Below are 23,983 nucleotides of genomic sequence, written 5' to 3' on the forward strand. Positions count from 1 at the left end.
GAATCAAATGATAGCTCAATAGCTGCTGCCCCTTCCCTTACTGCTGAGTGGTGATGAATTGCTCTCCTTGTAAGTAAGCAAACACAATGACATGGCCTGTATAAATCTGTAAATAACATTACATCTTCTTATGCGTTGCCAGGAAATAGCATCCCCTTTTGCTGCTCTTGTGTATATCCTGCAAATAACCTGGGACAAATCATCCCAAGAAAAGTAGCCTTCTGTTGGGAGATGAAGCCTCAGTGAGGAGCAGCGGCCAGGCAGGAGGTGAGCAGACAAAGCCAGGCTGGGGCTGTTTCCAGCACTGACAAAGCAGCTCTGGCTGGGATCACACCCTAGGTGAGCCCGGTTTTCCATGTTCTGCAGGAATTAGCTCGCTTTCAAATAGGAGTCAGAAGTGCCCAGGCCAAATGGCCGTCCTGCTGCCCACAGCCAATATTTTGGGAAGAAACCTAGGAGTAAAACACTGATCATGTACTGAGCTGTGAACACGTTGATGCATCTGTAGCGTTCCAGCATTGGCTTCATGAGTATTAACAGGATCTGCTGGGGTTTATTGCAGCAAGAACCACCAGGACAGCCCAGGCCAAGCTTCTCTGCACATTTCTCCTTCATACTGGGCCTTCTTTTCTAGAGACTGAGCTGAGCTCTTAGGCAGAAGCTCTTCCCTGTGAGGGTGCTGAGGCGCTGGCACAGGGTGCCCAGAGAAGCTGTGGCTGCCCCATCCCTGGCAGTGCTCAAGGCCAGGTTGGACACAGGGGCTTGGAGCAAGCTGCTCCAGTGGAAGGGGTCCCTGCCCGTGGCAGGGGTTGGAGCTGGGTGAGCTTTAAGGTCCCTTCCAACACAAACCAGGCTGGGGTTCTGTGATATCTGGAGCCTTTACTTGTGTTCTAAGACCACCAATGATTTGGTCACAGGTGGAATTACAAGAACCTCTTGCGTGACATACTGCACGTCCTCAGCAAGGAGGATCAGAATGGACCAGGCAGCTGCTGTACCAAGTGATTAATAGAGAAAATGGGATAATCTGAGCAGTTACAGGCCTGTCAGTTTGACACTGATCCTGCACAATGTAATGGAATAAGCAATGCACAGCACTATTTATGACGAATTACAGCAGCTTAATAAAACTAATGCCAGCACACGTGTGTACCAAAAAATGCAGTGTCAAACCAGCCTAGCAAATTTCTTCTGATGGGATTACTGGTAGGGGGGACAACAGGACCAGTGGTAAAGCAACATAATTCAGCAGGCACTGGATTTACTACTGCACAGCCTTTGAGAACTCAGGATGTTATAATGGGTGTATTACACTAAATTGACTGGAAACTCATAAAAGAAAAGTTTAGAAAAGAAGCCTGGGGAACCTCTGCAGGAGGAGCGTGGTTCTAATCCAGGTCCCAGTTTGGGGCCCTTTGTTACTTTACCTCTCATCCAAAGATTTAAGAAGACATGAAATCATTTCTGTGCAAGTGAATCAAAACCAGCTGAGCTGAAAACAACCGAAGGAGCAGGCAGCAGCCCTTGGCTGAACAGGAGGGAGCAAGCAAACAACAACATGGCCAAACAGAGGGCAAAAAAAGTACCAGTATCCAACTGCTCAGTACAGCCAAGCAACATGGGGGAATGAGCTAATGTGGTCAAACACAGCAGAGAAACTCAAAGGGACGAGAGCCCCAGCTCCTGTCTGGCCTCTGCTCTGCAGTATGGCCCTGGGAGAGCAGGAAGCAGGATTTGTTTGGAGTATTAGAACCTCTGGAATACAAAATGAGAGTAAAACCATCAGCCTGTTCTGCCTGTGCCCCCTGCAGCTGGTCCATCTTCCACAGGAAGAAGCTGTTCCCATGAACCAGGCAGCACAGGGTATATTCATGAGACCCACACTCCAAAGCACCGGCCACGACAGCATCGCTCTTCTGAATTGGGATAAGATCCAAACACCCGTTTGCCACAGCTCAGTTCCTGCAGAAGCTGATTTCTCCCTAATAAAGCTGCAAGAGATTAAACCTCGAATGTGAAATGTTAGCAGAAAAAGCAACGTTCAAAGCACGGGGACTACAGGAAAGCTGCCCAAGTCACACTGATGCTGGAGAAGTCAATTAAAAGCAGTGACAAATGCTCAGATGTGCTCAGCAGGGCTATAGGGTTTTAGTTAATTGTGACTATATGGAGGATAAGATGCATCCACTTGGCTTGAGAGGAGAGTGAATAAGGAAATTCAAAGAAGCTGCAGTATCACCACAGGCTGATTATCACAGCCTTCCCCTGAAGAAGAGTTTCCCTTTCACTGTGCTTTTTGCCCAGCAGGATGAAGGACAGAGCTATTGATGCCTTCCCTCTGTAATTCTATTTAAGTCCATGTATTTTCCTTTCACAGAGCCAGAGGAGATGCTGACACATTGCCAAGCGTTTTCTTAGAGATTCATCAGCTAAAATAAATCCTACATATGTGAATAGGAAGTTTAATTAATCCACACTCCTCTGATTAACAAATGAAACAAATTAAACATCTAACCCCTAAGACTTCATAACACGCTTTTTATAGTGATTTCACTTCTCCTACAAGATTCCTTTGACCCAAACTGGGAAGTGCTTTTTTAAAACCAGTGAGACTGGAAGCAAGACTGTAAGTTATCAAAATGAACAAAGCCTTTCAGGGACGCTCACAGTGGCCGAGGATTCCTTCTGAAGCTCTTTAAATGCTTACATAGCAAATGTTTAGGGTCATAAGAAGTCCATCAGCTGCAGGTATTGTTACTGCAACGGTGAGCTGTGTTAGGCCACAAGCTGGCATTTCAACTGTGCTTAAATATTACCCTGTTCGTTCTGGATCCTTCCTCCTCCCACTCTCGGGATTGCTGAGCTGCAGTAGAAGGCACAACCATCATTTCAGGGGGAAAGGTCTCAGGATATGTAAAATGACTGGCCTTAGGTTTAATCTTACCCTTACAGCCTCATCCACTTACAGGGATGAATAAAACTGTCATTCAGTTGTCAAGCACAGAGAAACACACGTCCAACGTACAATAAACAAAGGTCAGCCTGACCAGACTGGAAAGGCTCCAGCTGGTGGAAAGAATCCAGACTGATCTGCAGGCAAGTGCCTGCTGATGCCAACGTGCTTTAAAACAACAGCCCCCAAACCCAACCGCTGAAGCACATGGGCTCAGGCTCCTCAGATACTCACTCACTGCACCCCCAGTTTGGAAATAAGCTCTGCCTTATGCAAGAGCTTAAGACAGGCTTTTGAAGAGCGTGTCTTCATGCTGCTCCAGCACCCGCTCTGACAGACAGGCAGCAGTGCCAGCCCAAGAGGAGTTACATAAACGAGCCTGTATCGGGATGAAGAGGAGCAGAACGCGGGTCTGAATCGCTAATCAGGAGACGAGCACAGCGCTAGGAACAGGGAAAAGACTTAACTCTCATCTCCTCGAACTCATTGGCAGCACTTCAAGGGTTTCCCACAGCTGCCGGCTCCTCGTGGCTCACGGCGCTTCCCCGTTGAGGAAGGTGGAGATAAAAGGTCAGGGAAATGGATACGACTGAGCAGCAGCGTGGGCAAGACGACAACTGTCACTCCGTGGCTGCATTCCACGAGAGCTGAGAGCCCATGCCAGCTTTGCCTTATCTGCCTTCCCTCTGAGGCGCAGCGGGAGCAGGCGCTGCCTGCCCGCAGCGTGGTCCTGCATCACAAGCACCAACCAACCCCACAGTGCTCCACACGGAAAGCATGAACCTCCTCAAGCCACGCAGGTGGAATCAGGCTCTCCTGTTGCCTTCGGTTTTAATGCCACTGTAACCTACAGTGAAATAGCAAGGTGAGGCCCCTCGCTTCCTTAAACACCATTAACCATAGAATCATAGGTCAGGGTCGGAAAGGACCTTAAGATCATCTAGTTCCAACCCCCCTGCCACGTCTAAACGGATGTTATTTACGTTCTCAGTGTTTCTGAAGAAAGATGAATTCTCATTCTCATAGTAAAATGAACCACCCAGCAGAGAGTAAACACAGACTCATAGAAACCTGTGCCAGTGCCTCGCCACCTTCACAGGGAAGCAAGAAGCCTATGGAACAAGTGGGGGTTTTGTGCCTTTTGAAAGGGGAAAATCTAACACAAATAAGTAAAACACCCCACTGAAAGCAGTTAACATTTCCCAGCCAAACAAAACATCAGTTACTGTTAGTGCTGTTTACTCTGATTCATAGAGGGTATGAGTTATGGAATTAGCAGTAATAGTCCTATAATACCCTGAAATGACGACGGTGCCTTACCTACCTAAAGAGCAGAAGAGGTGCTTGGTAAATCTGCCATTATGGACTAATGTCTAGAAAGGTGTGTAAAAGTTAAAGTACCTTAACTTTAGACAGTAGATATTCATGTAAGATAGTAATAATCTCATCATTTTAGTGTATGGCATCCTAGAAGCTGAAAATTAGACGCATCCACACAGAAATACTTGGGTTAGGCACTATCCATAAGCAACGGGACTAAGCTGTGATATCTGTCCTTGTTTTGAGTGGTCTCTGCCTACAAAACCATGCCTGGCAATAGGTGTCTACTCGCCTGCGTGCCTTTAACATGCTGTGTCCTGCAGTCATCGCCCTTAAGAGTGACAAATGTTGGTCCTCTGTGTGACAGCAAACGTTTAGGGCTCGGTGGCCATGAGCCTGTGTGCATAAGGTGACCTGTCTCCTCCTTTTGATTTCCCTCTTAATACTAATTATGAGCCAGATTGCTCACTCTTGGAGCCAGGCCCCTCTCCAGGCACAGTAACAGCTCAGGCCCAACCAAGGCTCACGCTGCTCTAATTTGCAGCTTCATTTCACCTGGGACGGTGCCTGGAGCAGTGGAGACCTACGGGTGCGATAATAACTAACTTAGGAAAATGATTAAATCACAGTGGCATCTCTAGGCCATGAAAGCAAGCATTATGATGTGATCACTCATCTTTTCCGTTTGCCAGGCCTTGATAAATGGTTTTAGTGGTAGCAGATGACTTTCCACACTGGGAACAGCAGGCAGGCCATAAAGCCCAGGCATCCCATGGCCTGCTGAAGACAAGCACTCAGTCTGCAAGCTGCCAGTGCTATGGATCCAGTACAAATATTCCAGGTTTTTACACTACTGGCTTTTTGTGATGCTTCTTCCAGTTGCTTCTCTTTGACAGATGCAGCATCCTAGAAGGAAAATGGTGGGAATGATGGCAGCAGAGGACATACACTGGTGTCCAAGTGTTCAAGGGCAGTTGAAGGTTTTTCTTTTCACTGCAGTTTACATCCCCTCGCACAGAGGTTATCAAGTCTTTGTGGCTGCACATTGTACATAGCAGGATCAGTAACCTGCAGTCGCCCAAATTTCAGGTAATTATACATTTTTATCCATAAACACTTTATTGCCCATGTGGAGATGTTATTTGTTTGTAGATGGTCTTCAGACACTTTGCCTTACAGATAATAACCCTTGAAAAGCTTAAAGAGGAATTTTCATTTTGCCTTTTTCCATTTGGACAAACACAGATTTAAAAATTATCCTCATCAGAGATACCATCACTAGTGCCTGTCAGGCTCTTCTGGACTCCTCCATCGTGCTCCCTGTGAGGGTGCTGAGGCGCTGGCACAGGGTGCCCAGAGAAGCTGTGGCTGCCCCATCCCTGGCAGTGTTCAAGGCCAGGTTGGACACAGGGGCTTGGAGCAAGCTGCTCTGGTGGAAGGGGTCCCTGCCCGTGGCAGGGGTTGGAGCTGGATGGGCTTTAAGGTCCCTTCCAACACAAACCAGGCTGGGATTCCACGACTTTGGCATTTCAGACTCAGTTTAAGGTTGAGCACAGCTAAAGCAAGACCCCTGGAAGCAGTTTATTAAAGCTGAAGTCCTTACCAATGCATTCCAGAGGCTTTTGCTGCTAATCTTTTAGCAAGAGAGAAAATGCTTTTCACTCCCTCAATAGAAGATAAAAAAAAAACCCAAACTGAAACTACTGAAAGCAAATGAATTCCTCTTCAGCCACACCATGGAAGATACCACAAGTTAAGTGCTTCAGGTCACAAGTTACGAAACCAAGCAATTACAGGGCACACCTCTGCGGTGCTACCCGACGCAGCAGGGCCAGGCAGTCATCATCAGTGCAGCCCTGCCTCAGCCACACCAAGCACAGCCCTGCAGCACCACGAGGCAGATCCCAGTGTGTCTTGCTCCCATGCCACTTGGCTCTTGTCCCAACATCCACAACATGCCTTTGCCAACTGCATTCTGCAAGGAGAATGGGAAAGGCAAGCTGGCTTTCATAGGATATAAACCAAAATCAGGGGCAGAGGGGTGTCCTGCAGCCCACCACACGTTAATGGATGCATTGTGGATCAGCCACACTATGGATCAACCATATTACTGCCACTTCTGACAAAAATGCTTACCTTTGCCACAAAGCCCTTTAAGACGATGCTTGAAAGCACCGTTATTTTAATGTACCTAAAGATCTCAGCCAGTAGTTGTCCTCTATGAAAACCTAGTTATGCCAACAAAAACTCGCGAGCCTGTGTGCTAAATATCAGCCAAGAATCAATACACTTGTCTTTGGAGCTGTGCTCAGAAGCTGTGGGAAGGCCAAGGCGAGCCCTCGCGCAGCAACGTCTGTGGGACTGCTTGAAGACACTTCACTATCCACACTGAACTGGCCTGTGGCTCTGCTTTGATTAGCTCTGGTCATCGCTCGCTCTGGTGCATAAGATGATGATGCCTGTTGCTATTTAAAGATCTCACCAGAGAAGTCCAATGACGAAGCTTTTCGAGCTGTTCTGTACCAGTAAACACCAACAAACAAGCTCATCTGTGCCAATCTAATGCAAAGGCAGTGGGCGAGTACTTGATGTAACTCCAATGGTGTGGAAATCCTCTGCAGGCACCACGGGTGCAGACTCCTCCACGTGAAGGCTGGATGCTGGCTGGGGAGCTCCAGCCCAGCAGCAGAGCTGCTCTGCCTCATCAGTCACTTGCCCTGGTTTGCCCACCTCTCCAGATCAAACACATTCCAGGGGTTTGGGGGAGGTTTTCCCCCTTTTCCTGTCATTTTTTTGCTGCGCATCAAAGTACTTTTGCCAATCTCTGGTTAAAAACCCACAACCTTCCCTTCCACCACACCCAACTCTCAAACCAGACTGGCTTTCCCCATCACGGACACTTGGTTTCATCACATGGAGCTGCTCTAATTGGTGTTGCCAAACACAACTTTGGAGCATAAAATGAAATATCAGGGCATGGCACTGTGCAGAATAGCTTTTGAAACAGTGAAAGACATCCCAGAATGATCCCTCACCTGCGTTTGTATACTTCCATTACACTATGTACCATGTACAGTACAAATATCAGCCCGTTAAAACCCCGTATTAGCTCTGTGCAGAAGAAAACCCCTGATAAAGCTGTGCTCAACACATACGCTCTGGCAGCCGCATTCACATCTCATGCAAGTTGATGCAAGCTTTCGTGGTCTCAGGGAACCTTTGGATCAGGATCCAGTTTGTGTTCGTGATGCTGAAAGCACGAAGTGACTCAGAATTTCCTCTTTTCCTCAATGGTTTTAGGGAAAGAATTAAGCTGTTTGGGAGTTCTTTTAACTTAAGCCATCACACGCTTGCAAGAACACAACAAAGCCCAGAAAAACAGCAACATCAAAATGCAAGACATTATCCACTGCTGTAACCATCCATGAGACACCAAGTTTGCTCAAAGGATGGACCATAAATCATCTGGACCTGCAGGTCCTTCTCAGAGCTGAGAGCTTCTCTGCCTGATCCTGGGACTTTCACCACGAGGTTTGGGCCTAAGACCTGAATCCTCCCCAGCTCAACACGGGTGAAAGCAGAGAATTCAGCTCTGCTTTCTGTGCCACGCTCAGCAAGCAACCCCTAAGTTACATTTACCATCAAGGAAAGCAGAGCGGGGGCCTCATTCTATGCAACTCATGGGCTGCCTGCACATTGCTCTGCATTCACTATGGGCTCCTATACCCCCTTTCATCATGAATTACAGAGCTGCAATTATGGGTAACTCCAAAGAAATAACTGGATTTACGGTAGTGAAAGGGGAAGGTAAAGAATTGGACTTGATGATCTCAAAGGTCTTTTCCAGCCTGGTTGATGCTACGATTCTTAAGGATAGACACAGCAGTTCCTAGATGCAAGGAACCCAGCAACGTTCAGGACAAAACATAAAACCAAGATATATTCAAGAGTATGCCCTTAAATACTGTCTAAGACATTTTAGCAACCTAACTGATCTCTGATGTACTTCCATTACTGTTGTGTAGTGTAAGTTGCTTTATATCTATTGCACACCACTAAATACACACTGTTACAGGACTCTTAGAACCACCAGGAATAAATCTGGCTTTTGCTCATCTTGCTGGCAATCGCATCACAAATACTTAAGATGCAAAAATATCATAAAACTGAAGTTTTTGCTCCTGGAACTCCATTACAAAGCCATTACTGCACTGCAGAAGACCCAGTTTTCTTCCTTGGCATGCTTTGCTTTAAGGCTGTTTATAAATTATTTCCTTGTGGAACCACCGAGCTCCGTCTCATTCTGCCCCTGCTTGGCTGCCGACACCATGAGTAGGAGAAGCTGCGAGGATGCAGCAGCACAGCACCTTCAGCTCTATTTTCTTCCCCAACAAGAACGCGATTACACACATACTGACACAGGGTATTTTTGTCGGGTGGGTGTCAAACCACCCAAACCGACTCCTCGAACGCTGCTGGGCCAGAGCTGGCACAACACAGGCAAAACCAGGGTCGGTTTGGACCGCAGCATGCGAGCTGACCCATTATCTCACATTGATGCACTTGCCTGGGGTCTGTTGGGCCCTCATAGGGCTCCTGACCCCCTCAGTGGTACCCACAGTGATGGCCATCTTCTGAACCCGAAGTTCTCAGGTGGGGTTTGAAACTGATGCAGCCCCAAAGGCCAGTGCATCCCATCAGCTCACTGCTCCCTGGGGCCTGGGACAAACCTCTGCTTTGCACACCCAAACTTAGCACCAGCTCCCAGTGGTAATAACTGAGAGCAGAATTTGTCCCATCACAGTTTGGGAAGATAAGCAAATAGAGCAGAAAAATAGAGAGACAACAAGTGGGAGAGCGACCTTAAAGCCTGTTTAGCTGTGGACTATCTTTGCTTTCAAAGTATCTTAATAGAAAACACTCCACAACAGTGTCATGTTCATAAGCTTTTGTCACTAATTAATAATAGCATTCACGTTACGGCTGCAGTTAAATGGTGTCACTACTCTGTATTTTATTTCTATTTAGATTTAAAATCCCTATTTTAATCCCATTAGCTAAACAGGAGCTGCTACAACTGAAACGTTGAAAGCTTTTGTAAGACAAACACCAGTGGATAGCTTTCTCCAATCCATTCACACACTACCATCCTCACTTGAAATTCAAACCTTCCCATACAACACTATCTAATGAGTGTACTTTTGTTAGTACCTGTGCAGCTCTCTTGACTTCAATTAAATTATGAGGATAAAAAGGAGCAGGATTTGACCTTCTGGGTATATCCAGACAGAGAGGACAAGCACATGATATCTCGGAGTCAAATCTCATGCATCTGGTCATAAACTCCTTTCAAAGATGAATTAAATTAGCCTGCATAACAGACATCAGAGCAAAGAGCTTAATGTGTTTTGATGCCGAGATGAGCTACACACAATTTATTAGGAAACAAATAATCATAGTAAATTACAGTTCACAGCTGAAAACAAGAGAAAGTGCCTTAATATTAATAGCTTTTTCCACCATGCAATTTCCAAGCACACTTTCTGCTCCTCTCTGGTTCAAGCAGGAAAATACAGTGCAAAAGCCTCAGCACAGCAGCAAACCAGAATCTGCTTCACCTCCTGCAACCCAGGGCTGGTCACTGCCCTTCTGTAAGCAGTTCATCTCAAAAAGCCTTCTGAAGCACAGCCTTGCACCAGGGATGCTAAAGGACTTTGTAGCTGGTGCCTTCCACTATTACTTTGCAAGAGCTCCTTGCTTCACCGCTGCAACGTGCTCTACATACCTGCACATCCGACACCTGCCCTTGGGTCTGCTGCAAGGCTCTGGCTGATCTCTGCTCTTAGCCATGAACATGAGGTCCTCAGTGGTCAGGAAATAACACAGAAAATGTCTTCAAAGCCACAGCAATCACCACAAAAAAAGGGTTTCAGTTTTTCCTCTGCGTTTTCTTAGAGAAAAGTTGGTTGAAACTGAGCTGAGCTCTTAGGCAGAAGCTCTTCCCTGGGAGGGTGCTGAGGCGCTGGCACAGGGTGCCCAGAGAAGCTGTGGCTGCCCCATCCCTGGCAGTGTTCAAGGCCAGGTTGGACACAGGGGCTTGGAGCAAGCTGCTCCAGTGGAAGGGGTCCCTGCCCGTGGCAGGGGTTGGAGCTGGAGGAGCTTTAAGATCCCTTCCAACAGAAACCAGGCTGGGGTTCTGTGACTCTACAAAACGAAATCACAACAAAAGTAGACAAATGGAACCATCAGAAGTTACGGTCCTTGGTGGAGAACTGTGGGTTCCCCCCTCTACTTTTAACACTCGTGAGAAGAAAATATTTATCAGGGAAGCAATAAACTGGGAAAATTCAGTTCAGGACCTGAAGTCTGGCAGACCATAGAATCACAGACCAATGTAATCTCAATCTCCCCTCTGGCAGGTTCAAGCCATTCCCCTTGGCCTGTCCCTACAGGCCCTTGTCCCAAGCCCCTCTCCAGGTTTCTTGTAGCCCCTTTAGGCATTGGAGCTGTTCTTTCTCCAGGCTGAGCAAGATGTGGAAGGTTTCTCCTGGAGCAGCACAGAGCAGGTCTGGAAGAACCCTTGTTTGCCTGAACAGATTGATCTTTTCATGGAGATGCCTCAGGCAGACTTGAAAAGAAGAAACCTGCCCTTAAGCAGCTTTCCAAGAGCCAGCATCCACCCCTGCAGCTCCTCCCCAGGGAGCAGCTCTGCCTTTGGGTCTTTGCAAAGCCACCCCTAAGGCATGCAGCCGGTACCTGCCATGCTCCAGGGAGAGCAGGAGAGTGCAGGGCTCTGCAGCAGCCTCTGTGCACTGAGGGCTTACAGGGAAAATCAAGTTAGAATCATAGAATAGTTAGGGATGGAAAGGACCTCAAGACCATCCAGTTCCAACCCCCCCTGACATGGGCAGGGACACCTTATGCTAAATCATCTCGCCCAAGGCCTTGTCCAACCTGGCCTTGAACACTGCCAGGGATGGAGCATTCACAACCTCCCTGGGCAACCCATTCCAGTGCCTCACCACCCTCACAGGAAAGAATTTCTTCCTTAGATCCAATCTAAACTTCCCCTGTTTCAGTTTGAACCCGTTACCCCTTGTCCTGTCACTACAGTCCCTAATGAAGAGTCCCTCCCCAGCATCCCTATAGGCCCCCTTCAGACACTGGAAGGCTGCTCTGAGGTCTCCACGCAGCTTCTCTTCTCCAGGCTGAACAGCCCCAACTTCCTCAGCCTGTCTTCATACAGGAGGTGCTCCAGCCCCTGAGCATCCTCGTGGCCTCCTCTGGACTTGTTCCAACAGTTCCATGTCCTTTTTATGTTGAGGACACCAGAACTGCACACAATGCTCCAGGTGAGGTCTCACAAGAGCAGAGCAGAGGGGCAGGATCACCTCCTTCGCCCTGCTGGTCACGCTCCTTTGGATGCAGCCCAGGATACGGTTGGTTTCTGGGCTGCGAGCGCACACTGAAGCCGGCTCATGTTCATTTTCTCATCAACCAACACCCCCAAGTCCCTCTCCTTGGGCTGCTCTGAATCTCTTCTCTGCCCAACCTGTAGCTGTGCCTGGGATTGCTCCCACCCAGGTGTAGGACCTTGCACTTGGCATGGTTAAACTTCATGAGGTTGGCATCAGCCCACCATACAAGCGTGTCAAGGTCCCTCTGGATGGCATTCCTTCACGTCCGGGTATCAAAAGAACCACACATCCTGGTGTCATCGGCAAACTTGCTGAGGGCGCGCTCAATCCCACTGTCCATGGCAGCGACAAAGATGTTAAACAAGACCGGTCCCAACACCGACCCCTGAGGGACACCACTTGTTACTGGTCTCCAGTTGCTTATAAATGCCCTGAAATAGCAACTGGGTTGCTATGAAACTGTGCCTCAAAGGGGCCTTTGGGACACACAGCATTGAGGTGCAACCTCCCCTTCACCCCGAGTCTGAGGACACTGAACACAGCCCAAGGAGACCCACATGCAAAGAGACCCAGCCGAAGCAGACCCTTCTCTTCTGCAATACAAGGAACACTAATGCTCTTTGGAGGAGGAAACAGCTCAGCCCCAAGACTTCTTCACTGTGCCATTTGCTTCCATGCTGCTGCATGGAGTCCCTGCCTTCAGCCACTGCCTCCTGCCGAATACATGAATACGATGACACCTCCTAAACACACATATCACCTGAAACACGCTCTGCTCACCCCAATCCCAGTGTAACCTGCTCCAGCACAATTTATTCCACTACAAATCCTTCATTCCGCTACACATCCTTCATTCCATTACACTTCCTCCAGAGGGAATGGAGAAGCCACAGGAGGTAAAAATGAAACCCTGGCCCCCCACTGATGAAGGATTTGATAGTCATAAAACTCCTTAATGGTTTGCATTTTACTTGATGAAAATTTCCAGGGCTTCTCCTGTTGTGGGGACGGAGCAGCCTCTATGAGCAGGGTGATTTCAGATTTTCAGGCATGCATTAATACAAATCTATATTCATATATACATACACACACACATACCGGGTGTTAGGGACAAGGGCTGACAATGTATTTTGCACTCAGTGCTAAAGCACTTTTTCTTACTGTCAACTGGATGGAGAAGGAGGTTGAAGAGGAGCTCAGAGGGGAGCTCAGAGGTAGCTCCTGTACATGATTTAATAGTCAGACTTACCAGTTCATTAGCAAGATAATGATTGTGTGTCTGCCTTTCTTGTCAACGATGAACATCCCTCTTTCAAGGTATTGTATTTTAGGTAAGCATTTATTAAGAACAAACTCGTTATATTCTGTTAATGTTATATTTCTGTTAATATCAGTTATGTTTTTCATGCTGCTCGCCCCATGCTGCCGAAGTCAGCACATTCAGACTAATGGACTAGAAAAAAGTGAGGTATTTCAGAAAGGACCCGATTTCTTTTGCTTGAAGGTTTCCCAGAGCTATTCTAAAGGATAAAGAAATGGTCCCCTCACTGAAATAGAAGGGAAGGACATACCAGATACGAGAAATGCTCAGAATAGGATGAAAAGGATGGGTGAAGGTACAGACTCCTCTGTGGAGAGTCACTAAGTAGGTCAGTGTATAAAAGAGATGAGTGGGGGGGAAGAAACATGATAGATATCCATCAAACCCTGGTGGCGTGGAGAAGATGGATTGGGAGCAGCTCCCTGTCATCTCCAGTGCAAAAACGAGGGCTCCAAAGAAATCTGGCAGCAGAGAACAACTCCTGACAGCACAGAACGTTTGTGCTACTGCGCAGTTGCTCCCTAAGTGACCACAACGTACTCACGCGAGTTCAGGGTGACCAGTCAGAACCAAACCCAAGAGGAGCAATTCAGACTTATCTAACCTCAGGCTAAGCCAACAGCCAGCGCTGATGAGGTTGCTCCTGCTTTATCCAAATCCACGGATGATGTCCCAGTTGCAGGAGCTACAAGTCCTGGGCAACAGTCATCTCCCACCTCCTTACTCTTACCCCGGTTTTGCTCCCTGCGGTAAGGCAGCGGGGCTGAGGGGGCACTGGAACACAGAATGAAGGTGACCACAAGAGAGCCCTTCTGCTGCCACACAACATGCCATAGCGAAAGGTGTTAAAAACACCAACGGCCCAAAACACCATTGTCAAAGGGAATAAAGGAGCCTTAGGACTATGCTAAGTCCAAACTCTGAGTAAGAAAATAAGAGCTGTAGAGCTCAGCATTTTTAAAGCCATCTACAGACCAGAGCCAACCAACACAGTCCCATTTAGCTCCATGCGCTTGGAAAGCCACCCATGTGCTGGGCTGCACCCCCAGAGCGTGAGCAGCAGCTCAGGGAGGGGATCCTGCCCCTCTGCTGTGCTCTGGGGAGACCCCCCTGCAACCCTGATCCAGCTCTGGGGCAGCAGCACAAGAGGGACGTGGAGCTGTTGGAGCGAGGCCAGAGGAGGCCATGGAGATGCTGCGAGCCAGGCAAATTAAAGAAAAACTGTGGAGAGAAGCAAATGATACAACTGGGGTTTGATTCGTTTTCCCCACCCTCCCCATGGATACAGGTTGAGTTTCTTCCTTCATTTTATGCAAAAAGCACCATTCCTAAACTAAGATGTCTTGGACAAGGGCTAAATATGGAATGACACTTTGCATCACACCTATTTATGCTAAATCTGGCCACCCAGAAATAGCAGCGATGATTAGAGAGCGCCAGCAGCCCTCGCGCGCTGACTGGCAGCTCCAGGATCTCAGCTCTTAACTTGTGGAAGCTAACATATTGTTGCCATTATAAATGGAAATAATCATTCAGCAGCAGAGTGCTAATGACATCCCATTAAAAGGAATGCCCTTCCCCGGCAGAGCGATGCACGGGCACCGGGGAGCCTTGGGAAACGCACAGAATGCTTATGGTAAAGGAGTTTCTGTGCACAGATTCGAAGGGTGATGTGCTACCAGAGGCCAGCGTGGCACTGGTCATTTTTAGTGTGGCCTCTTTCACAGATACTTCTGCAGAAGTCCTGAAACATGGATTTACCAGGAGGAAAAGCCCTTGGAAAACTGCTGCAGCATCTGCAACCACGGAACAACAAAGAACGAAAACCCTGTTTTATGGCCCTGGGTAAACTACAAATAGGTGCATGTGAACAGATTGGACGGGGCTTGGAGCAAGCTGCTCTAGTGGAAGGTGTTCCTGCCTGTGGCAGGGGTTGGAACTGGATGAGCTCTCAGGTCCCTTCCAACACAAACCAGTCTGGGATTCTGTGATTGTTCTATAGTAACTGAGGTTTGTTCCCATTGCTCCCCATCGGGGTGTAAGTCTGGGACAACCCATGGAGACTGTCTTTGCCCTGGAGATGGTTGTGAGCCAAGCCCTCTGTTCTAGGTGACACTTAAAACCACAAACCACATTGTTATACAGACCATATTAATACATGACTACAAATAGAACACGTCTACGTTCTAGCATCTCTCATGTAAACTGTTCTTCTGTTAAGTATTTGCTAAAAAACATTGCTCAAAAAACCATTAAAGTTCAGCTCAATGCTCCCATTGCTTCTTCCCTTCAGAAAGCAAGGGATGGTTCTACTTGACTGCCACTCCAAGAAGATACTCAAAGTCATAAAGACTTCCATGGCATTTCTGATCCAGCTTGGTTTGATACTCGAACCCCCCCTTACAAACCAAGCCTGTCACCTGTGGGAACAAATGAATTTTGCTCAGTTCTGGAGCTTCCAAGAGAATTATTAAGCCTTGGGATGTTACTGCTACCACCATAACTAAATACCTGCGCTGTAATGATTCATCTCCCTGCCCAGACACAGCACCACAACACCTCCTGAATTCATGAGGCAGGGAGTGTGTCTGTGAATCAACAGCAGCATCTCTGCTGTGCTCAGAGCCGGGGGGGATGACAGCTTCCACACAGGTGACACCACAGGGCTCCTAAGGCAGGTACATCCCTGCGCTGTGCATCAGACACATCCTTCCCTCAGAGCAGGAGATGGGTAGCACCGGATGCCTGCAGGGACTTGTGTCATAGGACTCAGGGGTCTACCAGATCCCAAGGACACAGAGGTGCAGGACATTCTGCACAATGAGCCTTTGGAGCAGTACTTCCTAATCTGTCAAAGCCCAGATGAGCAAAGGAAGAAAGTATGCAAAGGTTACCAAAGCAATGCAGGATGCGACCATGAGCCCAGGAAGTACAAGAGGATCCTGGACTCCTGTTCAGGCTGCACCTCCAGCTGCTTCCCAGCACCCACCTGATGCTCTCCTCTCCCCACAGATCCTCACTCCTCCGTGCCTCCACACTAGGCCACCTCCTTCCCTTCTTGCCATGCAGGAGGGGACCAATGCAGATGCTACTCAAAACAAGGGGTCATGAAAGCTCACGAGATGACACTGCTCACCCACAGGTAGCACCATCCATGCCCATGGAGGCTCTCCCTCTCTCCCATCCACACTACCTGAGTGGCCTTTACACCCCGGCTGGGTGACCACACGGGCTTTGAACTGAAACATCCATATGGCAAGGAGCCCCCAAAGGCAGGTGGCACTGTGCCACACTGCTGGGGGACCGTGGCACAGCTCCTGCCAGCTCCAGCGGCAGCACATCCACCATCCATCCATCCATCCATCCATCCATCCATCCATCCATCCATCCATCCATCCGCAACCTCTGGCTTTCTCAGCAACCAGCATGAGCGAAGCCTCACATCTCTTCCTCCTTCTCATTGCATGACTACGAGCATCACAAAGCCTTCCTGTTATAAACCAAGAGGATTTGGGGGTGTTCTGCCACTGGGCAGGAATACCTAATGCAAAAATGAGCATTCCTCAACAAAATCTGTTGGAGGGTAATCCATCTGAGGCTCTCCTCCATCACCCTGAAGGACTCTTCACCCTTCGTTTCACATGCTCATGAATCTGTAGCCAGCCTCTCACCGACGTCCATTCAGAACATCACGAGGTGCTCGGGTAACTCATGTACCTCACAAAGCTCACTGCACAACACGCAGGGCACCTTCCGGAATCACGGCACGTCCCTCTGCAACGTGTCCCTGTGCCGTGACATGCAGGCACCTTCGCTTCTCCTGCAGTGCTTGGCTGCCTGCATGGGCAGGAGGCTGCAACCCTGCTGTCCAAGTGGCTGCATGTGAGGAGGAGTGTGCAAACTCAGTGAAGATGAAGAAGAGATGCCCAGCCCTCAGCAGAAACAGCACCTTTGCTGCTCTCAGGTCCTTATCTCCGATTTTGGCACCTACCCACTGATTAGCTGTTGGAAGCCATCAAGCATTTCTAGAAACAATTCCTGAATGGATGGCAAGCCAGAGCAGGTGACTTTTGCCAGGAAAAGAAGACGGAGCATTCCCTATTTCTGGTTCATCACCAGCATCCAGCCTGCAGAGCACCAGGAGACAGCGCGGCGTTACTGCTGCCGGAGAAACCTGATGGGTTTGGGAAAAGATCCCTCGCCATATAAGGGCTGTGAACAGTTTCCCACTTAAAGACAACGTGTGGGATCACAGTCACAGACACAGAAATATGTTCTGTTCCCTGACACCCACGGGCCTAAAACACCGGGCTGAGGCGCTGGCAGGAATAAGAACCATTTGTTAAGTACAGAAAATGTCTCACGTAATGAGAGAACTGCTGAAAGGCACCAATTTAGTGCTCAGGCTTTGAGATGCAGGGATTGTTACTGGAACCACAGCAAAGCTGCAGCATTCCCAGAGGTGGAAACGCCCAGCGCACGCGCCATGGGGCTGGCTCAGCGTACCTAACACCCGAGGCAAAACCAGACACGAGGTACAAGACTCTGACATCAAACAACACCTTTAGCAGGTTTCAGCCTCATGGAGCACAGCTGCCCACCAGCTACCAAAAGGCCTCTTCATGCTGTGTCGTGTTCCACTCCCCAGCCTCATCCCCTTCATCACCAGCTCCCCCAGCCTCCAGGCATCGCTCCAGAACCATCCCCACATTTCCCTCCTGTCAGTGGTGCTCCAGCTTGTCCAAGCCCTTGTGTCAAGAGTCAGAATGAGCAGAAACATCTCACAAAGCATCTACCAGGGTGAAGAGCCTCTGCCTGAAAGACTTTTCCATGGTCTGAGAAGAACAACAGTGAAGAGAAGATGGGAACACAGTGCTGGAAGCAGAACATACGGTGTTTGAATTGAGAGGGTTTATGTATATTGGGGAATAAGGTGACACGGGAGAAGCAGGCAGGGGAGGGATTGGTGGGGTTTGACCTGGGAAGAGCTGGAGCCTGAGCTCCAGGTCCTGCCCCTGGGACCTGCAGCCACAGCTCTGCTCCTTGGCCACCAAAGGCAGCCAGGCCCCTGACAACAGCTCCTCTCACCTCCTCACAGCACATCCTGAGCCTCACAGCTCAGGTCCCACCAGGGCCTGTTCACCTCCAACCACAACCAAGACCCAACATCTGTTACAGGTGAATCCATGCACGCTGCAGAACGGAAGGACAGCTCTGATGGTGGCCCCTTGTGCAACTCCAGACACAGCACGAGTGAGGAATACACCCACTGGGACCACGGGCAGCTTCTGGAATGCCACCTTCCTCCTGGCACACCATCATCTTTCTTCCATAATCTTCCCTAAGTCAACTGGAAATTTAGCACCAAAACAGAGCCACCAACCAAGCAGTATTTTAACATCAGCCACTGAAAAACAACCCCACAGCTTGAAATTCCACTCAGTTCCCTGCTCTGGAGCAGCGCTCTCCAGGGTATGGAGCATCAGCTCCGTGACTTGAGGTCAGTGCCCACAGCCCACAAGTCCTGCAGGCAGCGAGCAGACGGGCACACTCTGCTCTGCTGCTCCCCATGCCACACAGCATGATCCTCACATTCCTGTGTACCCAAATGTTCTTCCCATACATGTTTCCTACCTGGAATATTGCTCTATTTACAGTCTGGGTCACATCTTCCAAGCATCACACTCCGGTGAGAAACCCAGCATCAGAGATTCCACAGGGATGCCTTTACATCCTAAGCACATCACTGAATACCAGTAACGACTGACAAGCTATGTGACATAAAGCCGTGTCTGCTTCCCATCCCCAGGAATTCACACAGCTCACGCAGACCCTCCGGCATTCCACACATCTCCTTTATTGGATTTCAATAGACAGCGTCACCATCCTTCACCCAAGCGAGACACACTCCCACCTTCCCTGCCCGCTCTCTCCTACACTTGTAAAGGGTTAAACTTGTTCTCCTCAGGTTTTCTTTGCTCTCATTTACATCTCTTTTCCCCAGCAAAATATTCAAGGAGAACAATCAAATAAGGCCTTTTCCTCCCATAAGCTCCTCCTGCAGCCATGTATTCATTCTCTTTGGGTACAAGTGAACCAAGGGATGAAGAATGTTCTCCTCCTGAGCTCATGGCTTTCTCTCCTCTATTCACCCTAGCTTGATCCATTAACACTGCACTTCAGCAAAGCACCTCTCGAGCTGTCTGGATTCTATGCTCCTTTACTTCCCTGATTTTGCACTTTGCTACCAACCACCCACAGCAGCTTCTCCTCCCGGCTCCCAGACCTCTCCCACAAGGCTCTGCCCAGCCTAACCCACAGCCTTCCAGTGTGTTCTCCCTTCCCAGCCATCGCATCTCCCATCCTTTGGCTCCTCCATAACTTCTGGGCAGGTCACACTACACCTGCCCAGTGAGGACACACAGTAAAACACAAAGGATGTCTCTGCATTCCCAGGGAAAGAAACTGACCTGGCCAACAGCTACGGTTCTGAAGGACTTGTCCCAGGGTTTGATGCAATCTGCCGTGCCGGCAAATTAAAGCCTGCAGAAACCACGCTAAAATTAGAGAGAGCTGAGCTGAAAACCAAGGACACATGGTGGTGGCTCTTGCAAAGCTTTAAATAGGGTTTCCTACAACATGGAGGTGCTTGGTCTGCACTCAGCTCAGAGCTACTGGGAGCATTCATTTATAGGATGAAGCAGCACTGACCCTTTCTGGAACAGTTCCTACCCGGCACATCACAGGGTCGTTGTTGCAGGCTCCCAGACAGTGATCTGTGGGCCTGCAGATGAGTGCCTGTGAGTGGGGCCCTGCCCAAAGGGAAGCATTTCCTCCTGCTCCCATTCACACAAGTCTGACTCCCAGCTCTCCACAGCAAGCCCAGCCCCAGCAGGGCCACCTAGGACCCGGGCCAGGGCTCCCAGGGATGGAGCTGCTGCTCCCACCTCACCCACTGGCAGAGCAGAGATGGGGCTGTCATTACTGTACACCTAAAGCCTAAATTCACCATTCCTGAGCACTGAAGAACCCCTGCTCACATCGCTCCCTGCTCCCATCCCAAGCTCTGAATGGCCCCGCAGGCAGCAGCTCTGGCACAGTGGAACTGGGCATCAGGCAGAGGATGTAACAGAGCTTGGGATAGCTCCATGGGCATGGGGCTCTGGGGCTGCTCCATCAGGAGCATCTGCTGGCCCCACTCCAGCGGGGGTTAATCCCAGTTTTCGTGGTCTGTGGTGAAGTTCAATACTCTGCTCACATCACCACCATCTCTGCTTCAAATGCACACAACCAAAGCTTGGTACAGATGGAGATACCCCAGGGGGCTGTTAATTCCTCATGGATTCTGAAGTTTTGTGGCTTTAGCAGCATGCACATCTGCTGCCTTGGGATATTCCAGAGCTAACAGAAAACCTCCCTTTGCAGATCCCATTTTGTAAGCGGCTACGATTTCCACTCATTTTTAGAGGCATTATTAAGAAGCCTTTATACATCCCCTGCTTCCAAACTGTGGCTCCCTGTGTGCTCCCACCGGGAGCAGCGGGCAGCTGGCTGTGGCTGCTGCCACTCCAGCCACTGCAAAACCACTCTGATGTAAGCCCAGGGTTTTAAGTATTCCCTATTATTTGTATCACAGAAAAAAAATAAATTAAAAATACTCTTTTATCAAAGTTTTACGCATCAAACAGCAGCAAACGTTGAGGCTCACACGGACATCAAGCTCACACCAAGGCATCTGACTGCAACCATTAACATGGTTTTCAAATGAATTACAGTATTACCACTGCTTGAGAAATGAAGAAACCTTTCATGAACAGAAAACCCCACGACCTCCCCAGGAGGAAAATTCCCCTCCCTACACCTACAACCTGAGGCAACAGCGATAATCTGGAAAAGGAGGTCACGTTTTCCAGGATGCACAATTTATCTCTAAGGATGCAGGCTCTGGAATCAGCTGCTCCTATCTGACAACTCGTTTGCTACTTCCCAGCGGTGGCTGCAGCACCCGGGCGGAGGTTGCCATGGCAAGCGGACGGCCTCTAACGGCAGAACCCACCAGATGAAGTCACTTCTCTCGTCACGGAGCCATGAGGAAGATGCCTCAGCTGCCTCTCATCCACTCCTGAGGGTTATCACTACCCACAACACCTGAGGTCAATACCGGGGACCACACGTGTTTAGCTGGAAACCACAGGTGTGCAAAGCCAAAATGAAGGGCTTTAAGAGAAGCGATGGGCAGAAGCATCCGGCATGTGGCTGGGTTTAATCTCACCAAAAACCAAGGAACTTCCAGCAGTGCTTTCACGGACACGACCCTTCCCCGGCACAGCCTCATAGAAATACAGCTCAAACCCAGCCGTGCCTCGGCTCCCCTGGGACCCGCTGTCCCCTCTGCCCTCGGTGCCTGGAGACCGGCCCGGGAGATCCCAGCGTGGGAACCGATGCCCCGGGACCCGTCTCCCGCAGCGCAGCCGCTGCCCGGGCTCAGGGCGGTCGCTCCGAGTCCCCGGGAGCGGTCCGAGCTGGTGCCCGGGGCTGGCAGGGGGCGGCAACGGCTCTGCTGCCCCCCGTCCCTCACCGCCTCCCCCCCGCCCCGAGCCGCGGTGCTCCGGGAGGGAGCTGCGGGCACTGGGAAGGGCGCAGAATCCTCAGGAGCGGCGCTGAGCGCGGTGCCTCGCTCCGGGCAGGTTGGAGGCAACGATCGCGCAATACAGCGGGGGAGGCGGCGGCACCGAGCGCGGGGGCTGCCCCCCGCGGGGAGCCCCGGCTCCGGCCGCTCCTTTGTCCTCGGCGGAGGCTCCGCGGAGCCCGGGCGCTCCCTCCCCGCGGACCCGCAGCCCGACGGCATCCCGCACCGGGGGCGGCGGCGGAGCATCCCCAGCATCCCTCCTCCGCCCTTCCCTTCCCGGCCCGGCCCGGCCCGGCGGTACTCACGGTGCAGGCGGGAGCGCGCGTCCATGCGCGGCCAAGCCGCGGTCCGGGGCCGCCGCCGAGGGCTGCCCGCGGCTCCCGCCGGCCCCGCCGCGCTGAGCCCGCCCTCGAGCGCAGGGCGGCGCCCGGACACAAAGGCGGCGGCGGGGCGGGTCCCGCTCCGCTCCGTTCTGCTCCGTTGCGCTGCGCTCCGCGCCCGCGCTGCGCTCGGCGGCGGCGGCGCAGGGGCGGAGGGGGCGTGTCGCGGCCGCGCCCTCCCCGCGGTGCGATGTGGGGCGGAGCGGAGCCCTCCGGTCCGGTCCCGTCCCGCCCCGTGGTTGGAGCATCCTCGCCGCGGCCGAGGCATCCCCGCGCCTCGGGGGAGACGCCAAAACCCTCCGCGAGGCGGGATCCAGCCTCTCCGCTCCGGATGGGGCTCGGGGGCTTCCCGCGGGGAGGTGGCTGCGCACCCGCCACCCCCAACGGGACCTGGTCAGCAGCCTGAGAACAGCCCCGTCCCTGGCGGCGTTCAAGGTCGGGTTGGACACAGGGGCTTGGAGCAAGCTGCTCCAGTGGAAGGGGTCCCTGCCTGTGGCAGGGGTTGGGGCTGGATGAGCTTTGAGGTCCCGCCCAGCCAAAACTGGGATTCTGTGTTTCTGGGGTCTCCCCATAGCGCAGCAGAGGGGCAGGATCCCCTCCCTGAGCTGCTGCTCACGCTCTGGGGGTGCAGCCCAGCACACGGGGGGGGTTCTGGGTTCAAGCGCCCGCTGAAGCCGGGTCATGGGGAGCTTCTCCTCACCCAACACCCCAAGTCCTTCTCAGGCTGCTCCATCCAGTCTCCCCCAGCCTGTGTTTGTGCTGGGGATTGAATTCCATGAGGTTCAAACAGTCCCACCTCTCCAGCCTGTCCAGGTCGCTCTGGATCCCATCCCTTCCCTCCAGTGCATCAGCTGCACCACTCAGTTTGGTGGTTTTGGCAGACTTGCTAAGGGTGCGCTCGATCTCACTGTCCATGCCCATGAATGACCATAGAATAAAATATTCTTTCTGCAAAAATGCACCAAAGGGAAGAAGCCTTTGCTGTTCCAACCAGTTGCACATAAAACCAGTGCCAGGTACGCATCGGTGCTGAACACACTGGAAAAGCAAACTGCCATCTGCCAAGGGGCACTGGGTACAGCAGGGGCAGCTTCTGGTGGGCAGTTGATGGGGATCTGTCTCCCAGGACACCCACTGTAGTACAAGATGTGGGTTTTCATTATAACATTATAATGTGTTACTGCTTCTCTCTGTGGGTAACATCGAGGTGGTTGAACATAGAATCATAGAATCATGGAATGGTTTGGGTTGGACAGGACCTTAAGATCATCCAGCTCCAACCCCTGCCACGGGCAGGGACACCTTCCACTAGAGCACACTGCTCCAAGCCCCTGCGTCCAAGCTGGCCAACATCATACAGCATCATACAAAGGTATTGCCAAAGACCATTCAGGGATCCTGAATCATTGCTGATCTTGAACCACCAATCCCCTTAGTCTTACATGAATTTCACAGTGGTTTGACTTCCACTGACTCACAACTCATGGAATTCCTCCAGACAGTTTTATAGGAAAGCTGGATGTGGTCCTTGAGGGGGCCCTGCAGGTCTGGGCTCAGCAGTGGTTGTTGGAGTCACTGGCTGGAGGACAGTGTGGTAAACCAGAGCACTGCCTTAAGACTGATCACCCTGAAATAAAGTTATTTGTTCTTCTTATTTTTAGGGCTTTTGTAATATACAGAGAAGGAACGGTTCTTGAGGACGCAGCTCCTTATATTTAATACATGGTGGTGCCACACAGCCCCGAAAATTTCCCCTGCAGAAGTCCCAGCATCTTATTTTCCCTGCTGGTTTTGCTAAGTCTCTCAAGTGCTACTTTATATACTCCCAGACAATGACAATCTCCATTTCTGGAGTCTTTAATTCTAAGATTGAGAAGAGCAGATGAGTCATGGGCTGTGGTGGTAGAGACGGATGCTGAGTTTCAGGTCATCTTCTAAGTAGGCCACAGCAGATGGTAGCTT

The 23,983-nt window shown here is 50.6% G+C and overlaps 1 protein-coding gene across 9 annotated transcripts in view; it reads right to left on the reverse strand.

Annotated features, from left to right (window-relative positions):
* The window catches only part of LRRC7 (leucine rich repeat containing 7), a 160,662-nt gene extending 138,596 nt beyond the window's left edge, over nucleotides 1-22,066 (reverse strand). For all 9 annotated transcript variants that reach the window (XR_009964307.1, XM_062616113.1, XM_062616111.1 and 6 more), the window contains exon 1: nucleotides 21,947-22,066. Coding sequence is in view for 8 of the 9 variants with exons in the window: in XM_062616113.1 (XP_062472097.1) it covers nucleotides 21,947-21,971 (25 nt within the window). In the remaining variant the exon portion in view is untranslated. The remainder of the gene's footprint in view (nucleotides 1-21,946) is intronic.
* Between the last annotated feature and the right edge of the window lie 1,917 nt (nucleotides 22,067-23,983).

This window comes from Pezoporus occidentalis, unplaced genomic scaffold (genome assembly GCF_034315485.1).
Source record: "Pezoporus occidentalis ecotype Australia unplaced genomic scaffold, CSIRO_AGI_Poc_V1 ctg188, whole genome shotgun sequence".
In the NCBI taxonomy this organism is placed as follows: domain Eukaryota; kingdom Metazoa; phylum Chordata; class Aves; order Psittaciformes; family Psittacidae; genus Pezoporus; species Pezoporus occidentalis.